We start from the raw sequence: 19,015 nt of genomic DNA on the forward strand, positions 1-19,015 counted from the left end.
ACTAAGTAGCTATTAAAACTAAGAAATCAATAACCCTAACACTAGTTGAAACTGTACTTCTACAATTTTTCAAGAGCCAGCAACAAACCAGTCACTAAGAAAAACTATAACAGAATGTTTAAAGTATCTCTTTTATGTGTCTTAATGTCAAGACTATCCATCTGACTTAAAATTTTCAACTCAAATTATTTAATAGGGTATGTTTCCAGTTAAACCAAGTTAATAGAATAGAAATGTTAGGAAAACGTGGTACTGGAAAACTGGAAAAAAAAAGTCTCATTTAGCTAGCTTATTTTGATAAAATATATAAAACAACAAATTCACATCTTTTAAAACACATTAAATAATCAGAGGTCAAGATAGGTATCCATAAACTGTATCACATCATTCAGTAGTTATCTCCTTTAAAAAAAAAACAACAGTGGAGTCAAAGCCACTAGTTGTGTTTTAGTTTCTTTTTTCTTTTCTGTTTTATTTCACCAAATTTGTTCACAAAGCTATACTCAACCAAAATCTATTTGGCACTTACTATTGTGAAGGTGTAGTGCAAAAAAAAAAAAAAAAAAAATCTGCCAAATTTCAATCAAGGTTAGATCAAATAAGATTTTTAGTACTGTATGGTCTGCTTAGAAATAAACCAATATTTTCCATAGTTTTGCTGAAATAGGCAACACTGCATTTTTCACAGAATATTAGAAATTTCAATGTGAACACTGCTAACCCAGAAGCACCGCTGACCTGGCTTTGGGTAAAGGTATACCTGTAAAACTGCTTAAATTAAATATCAAGACAAAAAAACAAAAACAAAAACAAACTTGATTTGTTTGTTTGAGAACAATAAGAGTCCAAAAGGATCTTCACTTTCTGGAGCTTCAAACTGAAGAAAAGGCTGAGATGCTGTTCTTCACATACTTCTTCACCCAGGTTTCTTCCGTTTGAAGAACTAAGAAAACACTACATTCCATATTGTATTCTTTTTGAGGATTCTATAAAACTTGGGTTCGACATCATAGCATAAGGGTATATGCTATAGAGTAGCTAAAACTCGTAAAAAGGAAACCACCACCACACAAAATGTCTGTCCAGTGCCCCAGGTGAGGGCTTCAAATGGTATCATTTTTTTTCCTGCTGCTCGGTATACTCCAGCAATTGCTGCACCTGTCCAAAAGTTCAAGTGTTAACAAGAAAAATCAAGATTAATATAGTCAGGAAATTATAGCACTTAAAATTGTACTATAAGTATAATGTTCCAGACTTTTTTATATTAAAATTTAAATATTATAGAAATGCTTTTGTTCTCCCTACTCTTTTTGCTGACTAGTCTAGGTTTTAAGCATTCCTTATACAGTTTGCAAATTACTGATATATGCTTTTAGATGTTTTAGTGACTCCTTAAAACTGAGTCACCTAGAGACATAGTGAACAAAACCATCTGGAAGTCATGACCCAAATCACAAAGACTGCAATTTCCACATAACCTGATTACATTTCAAAAACACCTCTTTCTTCCCCATGCATTTAACAAGTACCTAATAAATTCTTGGCAATAAATTACAAAGAATCTTCTGTGTGAAACCAAGCAAGAAATATTTCAGGAAAAGCCACAGGGAATCTCCACTCCACCTTCTACTATAATCAGCGTTCCCTTCAGGAAGCCAATGGCAGAGGGAGGAGCGGGATAGGAAAAGGAAGAGAGGAGGACTCTAAGCCTATGAAGTTGCTATTCATTCACAGGGTGTGAGGGGAGAGGTACTCAGGAATGCCTTTCTGTTCCCTATGTCATTAATTGTGTTTATTATGTTAGTCACTATAACTCCCTAGAAATTGAGTAAACAAAACAAGCACGTTTGTATCCACTCAGGTACTGAGTTGCTGAAGGGACTCAGCATCGTACCAAGAAATTCAAGATTTCATTAGTTTCAAAAGAACAGATCCAAAGTTCTCAGATGACCACCCTACCAAATGCTCCAAACAAAATTCTTGGTCACAGTGTGCTCATTCATTCAAACATTTATTTTTTTTGTTTCCTAAGGTGTGATTCCTATTCTCACAGTGCACAGAATCTGAGGACACAAGACAGAAAGCACAGCATGAAAGAGGTTTTGAATGATTGAAGACATAGAGTGTCCCAATCATATGTCTACACAGTTTATAAATGTGATGTGAAGTTATAGTAACCAATTTAAGAACAATATTAATTAATACCTGTGTTGGCTTCCTGGAACATTTGTTACTTTAAAATGCCCATCTTCAGGGGCAATGCATGCATACTATATGCTACTACCATCTGAGAAGCACATGTTTCATTTTATAATTTAGTTCCAAAACAGTGGGTTGGGTAGAAAGAAGCTAAAGCAACTTGAACTGGGCCTTAAAGTGGGATTTGGTTGATGAAGGGAAGAAAAAGCTTACAAAAAGATCAGCAATATGAGAAGGGAACAGACTCTGTGCAAAAAACCTTAAAGACAAACGCAGCATTTATTGCACAGTTACTATGTGTTAGTATTATGTTAAGCACGTGACATACACATTATTTCATTTAATCATCACATAGCAAATGAGGTGGGTAGTAGTATTCCTGCTTCACTGATGAGAAATCTGAAACAGGTCCTCACAGCCAGTAATCCAGTAAAAAGACTGGAGCAGGGGGTCTCTAAAGATAGCTGATATAGTTAAAAGTACTGGATAAAGCCAGTTATGGAAACGCCTTAATGCAGACAGAAGAAAACTGGCCTCCTTCCTGTGTTATCACAAAGGTTTTATCACTTACAGAACACAGAGAAAAGAGGCCACTTTGTCCCCTCAAAACCTCTCAAGTCAGAGACAAAGGGAGATTTCTGCTTGAAGTTCAAGGTTTAAACTCACAGGAAAAAAAATAAAAGTCACAAATTAGTAGGAATATTGTGTGTCTATTTTTTAAGAATATGTTTACATGTATACCTAGAAAAGAGTTGTAAAGAATATGCCAATATGCAAACTGTGGTTCTCATTTAGGTATGTGGCAATGGAGAATTTTTATTTTTGCTTTCTTGTACTTTTTAATTTATATAAAATATACATGTTATTATGAGCTTAAAAAGATTTAAACTTATTCTCATCCCTGTGACATGAGCAAAAGCCAAGGAGAAAAACAGGTAAAAATAATTTATAATATAAATGTTACTCCAATTCTTATTCAGAAACTCCTGAGAGGGAAAAAAAAAAAACCCAGGTACTTTTTAAAACAAGAATTCTTGTCATTGGAACCATTCTTTCATCTTAAAGTAACCACACCTGAATGAGTAGAAGAAATTCATCAACCGTCTTGTGGTGCTACAAGTCAAGTGACAGCTGATGAGAGCGGAGCAGTAGCTTCCAAAAAGACAAATATCTTTCTTTTGTTAGCGACCTGTCAGAGGATGTACCTCACAAAGCTTAGCACAGCTTCCCTGAAGCCAGCAAGAAGAAATCTGACTCAGGAAATCAAAGATGTTAGCAAATAATGGGGGGCTGAGGGTGAGGAAAAAAAAAAAACATAAACAAGGGACTTGTGCAATCAATCCATGTTTTCTCTTTCACATCAATGTTTCTCTCTCTCCTTTCCTCTCTCTCTAAAAGCAATCAAAAAAATGTCCTTGGTTGAGGAATAAAAAAATATTTTTTTAAAAGGGACCTGTGGTTAAAGACCACTTTTTTTCTTCATCCACTCAGGCATCTTTCTAAAATGTGTCCTGAAATTAACTGACAAGTCATATGAAATATTTTGACTGGTATTTTATTTTTATTTTTACTTTTAACTAAATTTATTAGGGTGACATCGGTTAATAAAATTATATAGGTTTCAGGGGTACGATTCTGTTACACATCGTCTGTACACTGTATTGTGTGTTCACCCCTCCCCCCAAGTCAAGTCTCCCACTGCACCATTTATGCCCCCCGGTACCCTCTTCCCTCCTCCCCCACCCCACTGCCCTCTAGTAATCACCATGCTGTTGTCTGTGTCTATGATTGACTGGTATTTTAATGTCTAACATACTTGTCAAGATTCCAGCAGTTATTGGTCCCACGATGCCCATCAACAGGATGCTTACAGACATGAACCTACCATATTTGTGATGTCTGAGGGTGAAGAGGGCCAGTAGTCCAGCGGGGACATGAAAGAAGAGAGAGGACACCAGTGCCCACAGGAACACACCATACCACATCTCTACAAGGGAAAGCAAAGAAGGGTCACAAATCACTGCCTTTCTCAGTGCAGTCATTCCAGACAGGTGGTCATGATACCCAGTTAGTCCATTTTCAAAACCATGTAGGTTCATTAGTCAAATAGCCAAGTAGTAATGGCTTTAGAGGGATCAGCAAACTACCGCCACCACCTGTTTTTATATATAATGTCTTACTGGAACACAGCCATGCCCATCCACTTAAGTCTTGTCTATGGCCGTTTGTAAGCCACAAGAGCAGAGCCGAAACACTGACAGGGACCACACAGCCCTTCGCAGAAAAAGCTGACCAATCCCTGATAAGCTACCTCTAGCCCCAAACCCTGAAAAAAAAGGTTCACTCAGATTTGAAAACTTCCCTGAATCATTTCCCTCCTATAAGAAGTACAAGCCTAAATTCACTGACAAGGTACTATGCAATCAGTACCTGTTGATCCTTCCTGGCTTTTTGATTATTCAGTCTCCTAAAATGGAAAGCTATACATTCAACAATCATTTTAAAGAAAATGCAGTAAATATCAAGCCACTGCCTCCTTTTAGCCTATCAAAGCTCTTTAAGATACGGCATAAATACCAGGAAATATAAATGTTTGGCTTGGCCCTGGATGGTGTGGATCAGTGGATTGAGCACTGCACTGCGAACTGAAGGGTCACTGGTTTGATTCCCCATCAGGGCACATGCCTGGGTTGCATGCCAGGTCCCCAGTTGGGGGTGTGCAGGAGGCAACTGACTGGTGCATCTCTCACACACTGATGTTTCTCTCCCTCTTTTCCTCCTTCCCTTCCCACCTCTATAGAAATAAATAAATAAAATCTTTAAAAAATAATAAATGTTTGGCTTGAAGACAAATGGTAAGTGAAGGGCAGGTTAGAAAAGGAGCTGGTTCCTACAGAGAACCTCTTACCACCCTTAAGATGATAGTAATTCAGTAACATCAAAATATTTGCTCACCAACCTTGTATACAAATCTATGCATGAGACACTTAGGGAAAGACAAAAAAGAGATACCGTCCTGCCCTCATGACTTTCATAATTTGGTAAATGGCCGGCATAGCGTTCCCCCAGTGAGCCCAGGCAGGGCTTTAGAATTCTCACTCTAGTTGAAATCTTGTCCATCTTTGCACTAGAGATGGGCAAGTAACAGGCAATTTAAGAGATCAGTCAACAGCTTAACTCAGGGTCTCTCGATCACAGCACTATTGCCACGTGGACCAGAGAACTGGTGTGGGTGGCTGTCCTGCACACTGCAGGATGTGGAGCGGCGCTCCTGGGCTCTGCCCCGATGCCAGCTGTGACAACCAAACATTGGCAAATGTGCCCTGGAGGCAAAACTGCCCGAATTTAAAACCACTGGCATGACTGAGGCAAAGAGTTTATAAGAGCAATAGCAGTTAAAGCTGCAAAGGTAGATGGGGTCACATTATGGTGACCTTTGAAGGCCAGACTAAGGAATTCGACCAACGTGAAAGCCCTGTTGTACCATTAAAGGTTCTGAGCAGTAAAGCGATGTCAGACATTATTTCCCAGGTCCCACCTTACACTCTCAGTGGGAGTACAAACTAGAAAGCCTTTCTGGAGGGTAATTTGGACATGTGTATCAAAAAAAGTCAAATGTGCACATCCCCTGCCATAGCAATTGTACTTTCAGGAATACAGCCTACAGGAATACATACGTAGGCAAGGACAGGCAACCAGAGGTTCTCAGCAGCACTGTCTGTAACGGCAAAAACCAGATCCCACTGCATGTCTGTCAATGTAGGATTACTTGTGAAACTTCGAAGGAAGACTACTTGTGAAACATGTTTTGGTGTACCCATAAAATGGAACATTACGCAATCACATAAAAATATAAGATCTTTATATGCTGATGGGGTAAGATGCCATCAGTATATAATGTAAAAAAAAAAAAAAAAGCCAGTTGCAGAATAGTATGTAGAATAAGACCCCATTTTTGTAGAAATAAAACACAAACATTCATGTGTCAATGCCTCTAGGTACTCTGAGAAAAGTCTGGACATGTTTATTTAATAAATGTTTACAACATGCACAGGTGCTGTCCTAAGTGCTTTACAAATACTAACATATGTAATCCTCTAAACAACTCTGTTAGGCAGATATTATCAACACCCCCAGCTCTGAGGATGGAGGCAGAGGGAGGCAGAGAAATTTGCCGGAGTCGAGCCGCCAGCACCAGGCAGGGCCTGGGGGCAGCCTTGCCTGGCCTTCTGTCGGTGTACACCAAGTAATAGAAAATTGTTTTTTCTGGAGAGTAGAATGGGTTGGGGGAGGGTGCATGACAATTCACTTCTCACTTTGGTGAGAAAAACAACAAAACGTGTATTTTAAAAAGAACTGTTCAGGAAGGCTGGTTCGATTGGGATAAACAATTACAGAGGGACCAATGACGAGCATCAGTCAGCTTTTTCTGAAGCTGGATTTGAGTTGTAAGCATCTGCTGTGTGTGTAGTTTCTTATTCTTGTTGGAGGTGGGACAGGGTGCTTAAGGGGCTTACAGAGATGAGAGGCGGGGGGCAAATCCCCCAGGCCACCCTTGGCATTGTCCCTGATGACTATGCAAATTCTTTGCTCACTTTTAGTCAAATTAAGCTTCAATTAACACCGTATTCTGCATACACCTAAATTAGGATGCCTGGCTCCTGTTTTGGATGAAAGGCTCTGGATGAAAGCATCAGGGGTACACCACCCAGGGCCCAAGGCTTATTAAAAATAAACAGCTGAAGGAGTCTGGCACTTCTGTTCTGGTGAAAAACTATCAGAAAGCTATAAAAAATTTCAATTTGTGAACTTTCGTTTTTCTTTCTGCTGAACAAGCTAATCTTCATAATTGTTTTATAATACTGTTGAAATTAGTCTATTTTGTTTGATGGATTTTTGCAGATTCTGTTAAAACAAGTTAAATCATGCAATATGGAATACAAAGTGATTAAACAGTTGTGTCCCAAGCTTAAAATTAAATACATAACATATAAATAACTAACATTTTGTAATATATATGAAAATATATTTATTAACTAACTATTGCCCTTCTTCTACAAAGAAAAAACCACCTGTCTAGTCAATAGTGTCGATCAGAAATCGCAGGCAGGATTGTGAATTCTCGGGGTCTGGGTCCCATCCACCTCAGAAACAAGCCTACATTACTGCAGCCTCCTTTCCAGCCGCGGGCTGGAAGCTGTTCTTGCTTCCCCTGCCCAGGAGACTTGCCCTCTCTTCTTGGCAGCAGCTTCAGAGGCTGCACTGTCTGGTGTCCAGATAGCGCTCCTCCCCAATAAAAGTGTTCCCTGCAGAGCTCTGAGACCCACAAATCCCTCCTGCCCAGGCAGCTTCTGCTGCACTGTGGCTCACTGACAGCAGACTGGCCCCGCAGCGTAAGGCCCCCTCGTATGGTACCCCATCACCAGCTCGTCCCCAAACCACTGCACAGCACCATGCAGTTCCCTTCTAGAGCAGGTAAGCCCATCTTAAATCCCACAGTCCTTACCAGCGACCCCCCAAATCACTGAGAGACTCTGACACCTTAATACCACCCGGCATGCAAATGAAGTTCTTGGATGGCACCAGGAATGTCACTGCCCTGGGGTGGACAAACGGGGATTACAAATCTGCCTCCAAGACAGAGAGCAGCTGCCATGGGCCCGGTTGGAGCTCCCCAAATTTAGAGAGAGGCACTGCTTTCTGCATCAACTCAGGGCACTGCCGGCACCTGGCCTCTTACTGACTGCCACACAGCCATCAGGGCAGTGAACTTGGAGGTGAGGCCTTGATCTGCCAAAGACTCACTAAATTAACTTCCATAAAAGTGGGTCTGGACACTCAGGTGTGTTACCCAACTGCTGCTATAAAACAAAACGTGTTCCACCAAAATTCTTATATCAAAGCTCTAATCCTTTAGAACTGTGGCCTTATGAGAGGAAGAAAGATATCTCTGTCTCTCTTGCCCTGCCATGTGAGGTCATGGCAAGAAGGTGGCCCAAGAGGGCCCTCACCACAACATAACCCTGCTGGCACCCTGATCTTAGACTTCTCACCTCCAGAACCATGTGAAAATAAGTATCTGTTATTTAAGCCACTCAGTATATGGTACTTTGTAATAGCAGCCCGAGCAGACAAAGACACCAACACTCGCCTGGTGCCACTTCTGGAGCACAGGACCTGCCCAAGGGGACCTGCTAGGCCACCAACCCACACCTCAATTTTCCTACAAGTTGAAAGGCCTATTGGCTAACAAAGTCTGGCATAGCAGGTCACCTCCAAGTTTCTGAGAAGAGGAAGCATGCTGCACCCTCCTGCAACCCTGAGCTGCATCCATTAGTTACCTCACTGCCTATATATTTTATATAGCGTCAGTTAAATCGCTTCATGTAGGAAAAAAGGCTTCATTATATTAGATGAGTAGTGCAGTTTAGAAAACACTTTTCAGATGGATGGGATTAATATAGGACTCTAATAGCAGAGGCAAACCCCAATCAATAAATCACTTTAGAAGAAAAGCTAAGTGATTTCCCTTTAATCTACTGCCCCTTAATTTGCTATTTATTTAATAGCTATTTATTGATTATCATATGGTACTTTTTATTTCCCTGGCTCAACACACTGTCAAAAATCTTTGTTTACATATCTCACAGTATTTCTTTGTTCACTGTTTCAAATCAAGTGCATTATCATCACCTTTGTTTATTCTGGCAGCTAAAGTCACATCACTTCCCAATGAAGAAGTATAAATCAGATGATCTGTAATAAAAGATTATAAGGGGAAATCATATTAAGCATTGGTGACAGAATGGGCCTTGAAGATGTCCACATACTTATCCCCAGAGCCTGTGAATGTGTGTGGCAATAGGGAGTTTGCAGGTATGATTAGATTAAGTATTTTGAGAGATTATCCTACATTTTCCACTTGGGCCTACTATAATCACACACGGGTCCTTGTAAGGGGGAGGCAAGAAGGTCAGAGTAAGAGACATCTGAAGATGCCATGGCTTTAAAGATGGAGGAAGAGGACAAGAGCCAAGGAATGCAGATGACTGCTAGAAGCTCAAAAAGGCAAAGAAATCAATTCCTTCTGGAGCCTTCAGAAGGAGCACATCACTGCTGACCTATTTTGGACTTCTGATCTCCAGACTATAAGATGATAAATCTGTTGTTTTAAGACACTAAATTTGTGATACATTGTTACAGTGGCAACAACACTAAGTTCGTTCATTCAACAAATATTTATTTAGCTTATTCCATATGCCAGGCCCTTCAGTGGAAAAAAAACAAAAATAAATAAAAAGACAAAGATTCCTACCCAGAGGGAACCTATTATTTTTAAGACTATTTTTTCAGACATTTCAGTTAAAGAGAAATGCCACACAGATCATGGAATCCTCTAGTTGAGTTCTGTATTAACAAAAGGGGTTTGTAATGGCTGGCTCCCAGGCCCTCTAACATCTATAACTGAGTCATCTGAATTCCAAGCAAGACCTCAAGGCCAACCTGGCCCCAATTAGCAGAGATGGAAGAAGCCTATATCAAGTGGGCCATGAGGTTCAGCACTCAGCTATCCTTTCAGCTGGACCCCCCACCCTACCTTATGTTCCAGGTCAAACAACTATGTGAACATAGCTAATTCCTCTGAAGCCGGGGTTCTAAGTACACCACGTCAGTCTTCCTGGGAGCTGTAGTCCTACTCTGTCCTGCAACTCCAGCTCGACTGCTTTGATGCTAATTGCCCCAAAGCCTGCATCTCTCCACACGGCCTGATGTGAGAGCCCTCTCTTACTGAATACCACCTACCTGCCAGGGGACCCATCTGTTCCCTTGTGAAATAAGAACTATATATGTATTGGTCTCTGTCCCTGGTTCCTGACACAGAGCTCCTAAATCCCTTGAAATTTCCAGAATCATCTTTTGTTCTCCTAAGGTGACCTTTCGTGAACTCCAGGATGGGGGCTGGTTAACCAGAAAGCCAAGATTATAAGCTTGGAACTTGTAGTCCAACCCCCCATTCTTTGGAGAGGAGAGAGGGGCTGGAAGTGGAGTTAATAATCAATTACACCTATGTGATAAAGCCTCTGTACAGGGTTCAGAGAGCTTCCGGGTTGGTGAACACATCTACATGCTGGGAGAGCCGCCCACCCCAACTCCACAGGGCAAAAGCTCCTGTGGTCTGGACACTTTCAGACCTCATCCTATGTATCTCTTCATCTGGTGTTCATTTGTACCTTTTAATATCCTTTGTAATAAACTTGTGATCTAGTAGTAAACTATATTCCTGAGTTCTGTGAGCTGCTCTAGAAAACTAAACGAAGGAAGTTAGTGGGAACCTCTGATTAACAGCCAGTGAGTCAGAAGCACAAGGGACAACTTGGACTTTTGATGGACATCTGAAGTGGCAGGTGAGGGCAGTCTTGTGGAACTGAGCTCTTAACCCATAAGGTCTGATGCTAATTCCAAGTAGACAGTATCAGAACTGAATTAAATTGTAAAACATCCAACTGATGTCACAGAATTACTTGATGTGTGGAAAACCTAAACACCTGCTGTCAGAAGAGTTGTGAGTGTGGTAGTAGTGGGAGAGGAAAGGTAAACATTTAGTTTTTCCTAGATACCCCTCCACTCCTCCTTAACAATAACTCACTCACTGGGACTACCAACTGTACACTGCCAGCTCTCTCCTGGCCCTACTCACAGACTGCCCTCTCACCCCTAATTTCCAGGTGTGCCCCTCTGGCCTGCCTCACCCCAGTAGTCTTGTTTCAAGCAGGGCTAGATCTTGTCTGTCCTGATCTGGCCTTACATGGAATCTCCACACAAAGGCAGCAAGTCAGTGATAATGGGTATGAGGTTTCTTGCTGGGGCAATGAAAATATTCTCAAGTTCCTTGTGGTGATAGCTGCAAACTCTGCAAATATAGTAAAAATCATTGAATTGTACACTTGAAAAAAATGGTAAGTCAGATTATCCCTCTTCTGTTCAAAACCCTCCAATATGGTCCCCCTGGGACCAGACCTCCCCTCCCCTTCCCACCTTGCCCACACTGTTCTATCCTTTCCATTGGCCTCCTTTATGTTTCTTAAGCAAGCTCCTGTTCCAGGGCCTCTGAACCTGCTGCCCCCACCCAGAATACTCTTCCCCAACAGCTATGGGGCTTACTCCTCACTTCGTTCAGATTTCAGTTCCAATGGCATCATAAAGGGCTCCCTACCTTATGTAAAATAACATTCCACTTGGACACACAAGACCTGCCACTTACAACCCCCCTACCCTGCCTCACAATCACCACCAGCTGTTCCTTTCCACACTTCTGTTAGTTTATTTTCTCTCTCTCTCTCTGCACTAGAACGCAAACGCCTCTGTTTTGTTCACTACCACATCTTCACTTGGTGCCTAGAAAACAACAGGCACGCAACCAACACTGAGTAAATACTGATGGAGTGAATGAATAAATAACCGGTCCAAGTGACTCATTCTTGATTCCAGCAACCGCACAACCAAACATTAGTGGGTTTTAGGTTAACTAGCACAAGATACACTTTGGCATTGATTTTATTGAAATTCATATCTTCCGAAAGTTATTGTCATTCCTGATACAAAGAAAAAATCTGCCTTTCTCAGCATTCAGATTTGTTAAAAACGACAACAAAAGAAATCTGAACAACTTGGAATAAGGAAGGTTAGTCAGAAATCTAAATGGCTCAATGGCAAATGCAGGTTAAAAAAAAATCAATCAAACCTTCCTCGTAGTGATAAACCACAGAATATTTCAGAACAACGATTTTGCCATATTAAGTTAGCATAAAGTACAAATAACCTTTTCAGTGGGGCCAAAATAGAAACTACCTATTCCAGATTCAGGTCAATGAATGAAATTCACTGTCAGCAGGACCAAACTTCATGTACCCACTGTATCCATCCTTCCAGCTACAGTTTCGAGACATAGGAAGGTTAAGGGTCTACTCATCACATTCTGATCCACTTGAGGTTTAGGACTACATCCCCTGAATGTTTATACCCCCAGCCCACAGCCTGCACTTTGCCAAATGAGTTCAGGTGTCCCCTGCTTTTCAAAAGTTCACTTTCTGCCACTTCGCTTTTACGAAAGACCTACATTAGTACTGTTTTTGCTAACCAAAAGAAATCTGAAGAGGATTTTCGCTTTTACAAAAACGGGCGAAAAGTAAAAATAGTGTTCAGCGTTTGTTATGCCGTGAGCTGTTATTACAGGCAGCGCACACATGGAACAGCAAGAGGCACGAGCTTCCTCCCCAGGAACTACACTCAGCATCAAGCCCTCAGAGCTTTGAATGGCCTGTGAACATCTGTGCTTTAATTTTGATTGACTCTGTGCATCTGTTAGCAAGACCTCTCCTAAGGTGATCATTTCTTCACTTTATACCATTTCGGCTTAGTAAATGTTTCATAGGAACTCTCTTTTGGATAACGGGGGAAACCTGTACTGCTGAATGAATGATCACTGGTGATCAACACCTCCAATTATATCTCCATAGAAGTACTCATAAATTCAAGTATATATTGTAGTTTAATATTTTCAGGACAATTTCTGAAAGCAAAACAATTCCTATAGCTACAGATTCTCTACTATGAGGTAATGTTAAAAGTATTATCTGAAATCTACTTATTTCAACGAAAAAAAATTTATTTATTTACCTTTTTTAGAGAGGGGAAGGGAAAGAGAAAGAGGGAGAGAAACATTAATGCATGGTTGCTCCTCGCGCACCCCCAGCTGGGGTCCCGGCTGCAACCCAGGCATGTGCCCTGACGGGGAATCTTCGAACTATCAACCCTTTGCAGGCCAGTGCTCAATCCACTGAGCTACACCAGCCAGAGCTCAATTTTTTTCTTAAAGAAAGAAAAGGCAAGCCTTGGCTGGTGTGGCTCTGCTGGTTGAAGCACCATGCTGTAAACTGAAAGGTCGTGGATTTGATTCCCAGTCAGGGAACATGGCTGGGTTGCGGGCAGCTGGTTGGGGCACGTAGAAGAGGCAACCAATAGGTGTTTCTCTCTCTCATTGATGTCTCTTTCTCTCTTCCTCTTTCCCTTCCCCTCTCTCTAAAAGCAATGAAAAATGAATGTCCTTAGGTGAGGGAAAAGAAAGGAAGGAAAGAAGGAAGGAAGGAAGGAAGGAAGAAAGGAAGGAAGGAAGGAAGGAAAGATAGGGAGAGAAAGGGGAACTAAAAGCCAGACAGACTGAACAGCATATTCACAGTTTCAAAGTATCACCTCACATGACTTATTAATTAAAAAAGAATTAAGGTACTCTTACAATATAAAGATGATAAATGCCATCTTCACCAGATGTTAAGTGCCTCCTGATATGATGCACTGGAAAGTAGAAAACGTCATCTATGTAGGGAGTACTCTGACCAAAAATAGTTAATTTGAATGTAATCAGGAAAACACAATTAGATGAATTTAGATTGTCAGACAAACTGAGAAACAATTAGCTTGGACTCTTCAAAAATGTCCATCTCAAGAAACTGAAACAAAGGAGGAACTGTTCAAGATTCAACCAGGCTAAAGAGACATGACAGCTAAATAAAATGTGTAATCCTTGATTAAACCCTAAAATTAAAAAAAAATGTTTTTAAAGGGAAAAAGCTACAAACACTATTCTTCAGACAATTGGGAAAATTTAAGTAAGGTCCACACATTAGATAATATATGTTAAATTTCTTGGGTGTGATATAGTTTTTTGGCTAGAACAAAAAAAGTCCTTGTTTTATAAGATCCATGCTAATATATTAGGCGTCAAGTACCATCACATCTGTAAATTCCTTTCAAATGACTCTTCAGAAAGTAAAAATGTTATGTGTGTGTGTGTGAAAGAATGAATGAATGAAGCAAAAGAATATAAACATGAATAAAGAATCTGAGTAAAGGGTATGTGAGTATTTGTTATACTATCATTTCAATTTTTCAGTAGGTTTGAAAAGTCTCAAAATAAAGAATTGGAGAAAAAATAAGGAAAGAAACAAAAACAAACTAATCTGGCCCAGTAGTGCTTCCAGCCTGCATGGACATGTCATTTTTTGGACAGTGACTCCAGAATGCCATATTATCACTATCAATGTGAACTTAAGACCTTTAGAAACAAGATGAACTGTCAAATCATCAGTTTGGGCCTGATTTCAAGCTAACATCTGTATCTGCCCCATTACCAGCTATTTCACGAACCTGACTGGGCTGAGGTGGGGTGGGGAGCAGGCAAGTCTCTCATGTCCACTGAATGGCGCCTGACAGTCGCTGCCGAGTGGATGAAAAAAAATCACAGATGCCTTGTTTATGACTGCAGTCAGTAATTCAATCCTCCTTTCTTTGCAGGTCTCAGGCCCCGATCTGGCTTTGTTTACTAAGTCAAGGTAACAGCTTAGCTGGAGGGCCCAACCTGAGCCTTCAGTCACCACTGTTCTCAGTCTTCTGGCCTCTAATGGTCCCACACAATTCAACTGTGTCCTCACCTCAGAGCCTTTTATTAGCTTTCCCAAGAAATTGCTCCTCTCGGTTTTTGGAGCACAGATAGCCTTCGATCTTGTATTATAAATTTGAAAAAACCTTCTATCGGGCCCAGCAGAATCTCCAGTGGGGGTGAGAAGAGTTAAAAACAAGCTGTGCCAAAGATCTCCAACGCGTGAGCGGAAGACTCGGCAACGTCTCAAGAAATGATTCCTAGAAAGAGAAGCTGGTAGAGTGGGTGGATCTGGACCGAGGTGCCAGCAATCAGCAGACAACCTCCTGGCGAAGAGGGGACTAGACTAGAAACAAAGGGAGTGTGAGTTTTGACTGCCCCTCAGCCTAGCCGGGACGATTCGGCGTCGAGCTGCGAAGGCCGAGATACCCGCGCGGGCGAAAGGGGCCAGGCGCACCCTGCACCCTAAACAAGGTGGGGACGATCGCCTCCAGGGCTCTGTAGAGTTCAAGGCGGAACCCAGGATGTTTGGAAACCCCAAAGACCAAGACCCGTTCGAGTGCTGGCCGAGCTCCCTTCACTGGTGGGTACACCCGCGGCCGCTCCCTCCGACCTTGTTCCCAACGCGGGTTTGGGGTGGCCGGGTATAAGCGGCCGGCGGGGAACCAACGGGAAAGGGGTATAGAGCTCCCTGCTCTCGGACCAGGGAACGGGACCCTGCAAGGAAAACAGCCCCCTGATTGCGGGGTGGTGGGACCCAGCTTACACTCGGGAGAAAAGGCACGCCCCACCGTCGGGCGGCCGCGGCGGGGAGCGCAGAGCGCAGGCGCGGGGCCAGTACCTGGGAAGGAGCAGAGAGAAGTGGAGTTGGGGCACAGGGTCCCGTTGCCCACTCGTGGAACGAGCTTCAGGCTGAGGATCTGCTGCAGGAGCCCGGCCGACCCCCCGCTGCCGCCGCTCCCCTCGTGCTCCATCTCGCCGCCATTCACCGCAGGGAGATGGGGGAGAGCGTCCGAAGTGTTGCTATAGCTGGCTCTCACTTACAGCCCCCTCTGCTCGCTGTACCGCGCCGCCTTATCCTCACCTTCGGCCAGGGCCCTCTTCCTCCTACTCCTACCGGGCTGTCAAGTGACGGTCCTTTCGTCCAATAAGAGCACACCGCAGATAACAGAGGCGGGGCTAGAGTTGTTCCCGCCCCTCACGTTGCGTAGACAGAGCACCCAGGGAATACTCCCCCTACTGGGGAAGCCTCTGCTGTTCCGGTAGGGCGCGCTCTACTCTGCGCTTCCCTGCAGTGTCACCTATAATAAAGTTGGGGGATGTAGATTTAAAACGTTTTAGTATCTGGCAATGAGATAAGTTCGTTCAACAGCAAAGTGAATGAAGCTTAAAGACAATGCAGCAATAACTTCAACATTTGGAGGGAAAATGATTTTTTGAAAACTTATTTAAATTTAAAAGCACTGTGTAGAAAATACTTAATATTTTTCTTTTAATTCAAGATCATTAACAAGATTGTTTATTAGAGTTCCCGCTTGAAAGCCTTTGTTTTGGAAGCTTTTTAATACTACTTTCCTAACATTACAACTAAGCTTTAGCATCAAATCAAGAAATTTTTCTAAAACAAAAACAGTAAGTATTTTAAAAGTCATGAAATATTTAACAATGCTGTCTTTTGGTACATTTCCCAGACTAGCAGAATGTACAAGAAGTGGAGAAACCAATTATTTTAAGGTATATAACAATCAATCATGTATCACATTAGGAAACATTATCTTGAATTTAGAATTCTATGCCCAAATTGTGAACTGAGAGATTAAAAAATGAGACATTTAGACTTTCAGGACTTAGAAAAATGTATGTTTAAAAAATAAATAAATATGTATATAGAGAGATCCCTGGCTGGTGAGACTCAGTGGACTGAGCACCGGCCTGCAAACTGAAAGGTTGCCGGATCAATTCCCAGTCAGGGCACATGCCTGGGTTGTGGACCAGGTCCCTTGGCATTGCTGTTTCTCTCCCTTTTTTTTCCCTCCCTTCCCCTCTCTCTAAAAGTAAATAAATAAAATCTTAAAAGAAACTTCTAAAAAAAAGAAAGTGTATGTTTCATGTGCCCTCTCTAAGGGAGCTGAGTATATATTACAGTGAAGTTAAAGAGTGATAATCAAGAAAGAGAAAGATGTGCAGAAATGGTAGATTTAACCTGGAGGTTTAGACTGACTTCTGTGCAGTAGTCCTAGTAGCCACCTAAGCAGATTAGAACAAGAAGAAGAGTGTCCTCGAGAAGGATAATGGAATTGATTTTAAGCTATAAAGTGGTTAAGAAGCTCAAATTTTTAATGGCAGGGTAAAGGAGGTAGTGTTTTTTCTCATACTGAGAACTTACCTTGATTATCCCATTAAAAAATGCAACTCATGCCCTGGCTGGTGTGGCTCAGTGGATTGCGCACCAGCCTCTGAACCAAATGGTTACCTGTTCAGTTCCTGGTCAGGGCACATGCCTGGGTTGCAGCAAGGTCCCTGGTTGGGGGTGTGTGAGAAACACCCACACATTGATGTTACTCTCCCTTTCTCCCTCCCTTTTCCTCTTCCTGAAAATAAATAAAGTCTTTTTTAGAAAATTGCAATTCGCTCCGGCTGGTGTGGCTCAGTGAACCAAAGGGTGGCTCATTTGATTCCCAGTCAGGGCATGTGCTTGTGTTGCAGGCCAGGTCCCCAGCTGGGGGTGCATGAGAGGCAACCACACATTGATGTTTCTCTTCCTCTCTTTCTCCATCCCTCCTCCTCTCTCTAAAAATAAATAAAATCTTTTTTAAAAATTGCAACTCACACCCCTACACATAAACATTCTTAATCTACATGGTCTTTCTTACTTTTGCCCTTAGCACTTGTTGGTGTTCAACCCATAATGTGTATTGAATGAATGAATGGAGGTATGGAGGACTTGAAGCCTGGGATCACAAATAGCACCAAAATTGCAGGGCCAACCAGGATCTCTAGTCTTACCTGAAAGGGAGAAAATAATCAGCTGAAGGACTTGCCACCCTGGGAAAATTCAAAGTCCGGCCTGTGGTAGTTGCTTCAGTCTCTGTGTGGTTGGCCATCACTTCCATTTTAGTAGCACTCCTACACCGCTCTGAGGGTACCAAGGCTGTTTTGCTCCAGTTTTTTTTTTTTTTTTTTTTTTTTTGTAGACTTATTTTTTTAAAGAGCAGTTTGGGGTTTACAACAAAATTGAAAGAGAGGCACAGAGATTTCCCATTTACTTCCTGCCCTCACACATTTCATAGGCTCCCCCATTACCAACATCACTCACCAGAGTAGCATGTTTGTTCCCAAGGATGACCCTGCATTGTTACATCACAACCACTCAAAGTCTATAGTTTACCTTAGAGTTCACTTTTGCCGTTGTACATTCTATGGGTTTGGACAAATGTATAATGACATATATCCATTATTATAATGAGTATTTTCACTGCTTAAAAATCCTCTGTGCTCCATCTATTCATCCCTCCCCTCCCCACTCCTAACCCCTAGCAACTGCTAGTTTTTTACTGTCTTTATAGTTTTGCCTTTTCCAGAATGTCATATAGTTGGACCCACACAACATGTAGCTTCTTCAGATTGGCTTCTTGCACTTAGAAATATGCACTCCATGTTTCTCCATTTCTTTTCGTGTCTTGGTAGTTCACTTTTAAAGCACTGAATAATATTCCTTCGGGTAGGTGAGAATGAAAATGGTTAATCTAACCCTGGATAGGTAAGGGTAGCAGCTGTCAGTAGGAGAAGGTGACAAAGTCAGTCTTGATTCCATTCCAGGGAAGGTAAATTGGTACTCCACTTTTAGAGAAATTGGACCGTTTCACATTTCAAACATGAAAGGTCTTTGATCCAGCAGTTCTTTCAGGAACTGCTATGGAAAGGCAAATTTGGTCATCTCCTGGGGGCTTCTCCCATCCCCAGAGCCTGGATTCCCAGGAGTATGTCTTATGTTTTGTCAAGGAACCTTGATTTCCAAGGGGACCAACAGGAAGTCAAGTTTCCTTGAACCACAACCCAAGCCCTGTCTTTCTCTGCTTCTGTTCCTTCCATCTTATACTCAATTAACTCCTATTCCCCTTCATTTATTCAAACCAAGTGTTCCAAAGAGGTCTTTCTGACTCCCCACACTAAAGAACAATAGGTCTACCCATTCTTTTTGTTTCTTCTTAGGGCGCAATCAATATTTAAGTTGCATGTTTATCTATGGGAATATTTATATAGGGTGTGCACTCCCCACAAGAGTGAGGGCTGTGACTGCTCTGTCCCCCTTTATGTCCCCAGAGCCTGATACTGGACCTGACTCATTGGAGCACTCAACTGGGTACTGCCTTTCTATCC

At 42.0% G+C, this 19,015-nt stretch overlaps 1 protein-coding gene across 2 annotated transcripts; it reads right to left on the minus strand.

Moving 5' to 3' along the window:
* Positions 1-577: 577 nt before the first annotated feature.
* On the minus strand, positions 578-15,746 carry TMEM170A (transmembrane protein 170A). Of its 2 annotated transcripts, none has more exons than XM_090260164.1 (3): positions 15,477-15,746; positions 4,085-4,186; positions 578-1,158 (listed from the first exon to the last, which is right to left on the minus strand). In XM_090260164.1, exons 1-3 carry the CDS (start codon positions 15,607-15,609, stop codon positions 1,028-1,030), a joined length of 366 nt encoding a protein of 121 aa, XP_090116290.1. In that variant the 5' UTR covers positions 15,610-15,746; the 3' UTR covers positions 578-1,027. The 2 variants fall into 2 exon arrangements, with proteins under 2 accessions (XP_090116290.1, XP_090116289.1); XM_090260163.1 differs by having other exon boundaries at positions 4,016-4,186.
* Positions 15,747-19,015: the final 3,269 nt, after the last annotated feature.

Source organism: Furipterus horrens, unplaced genomic scaffold, assembly GCF_987537825.1.
Source record: "Furipterus horrens unplaced genomic scaffold, mFurHor1.1.pri manual_scaffold_13, whole genome shotgun sequence".
NCBI lineage: Eukaryota > Metazoa > Chordata > Mammalia > Chiroptera > Furipteridae > Furipterus > Furipterus horrens.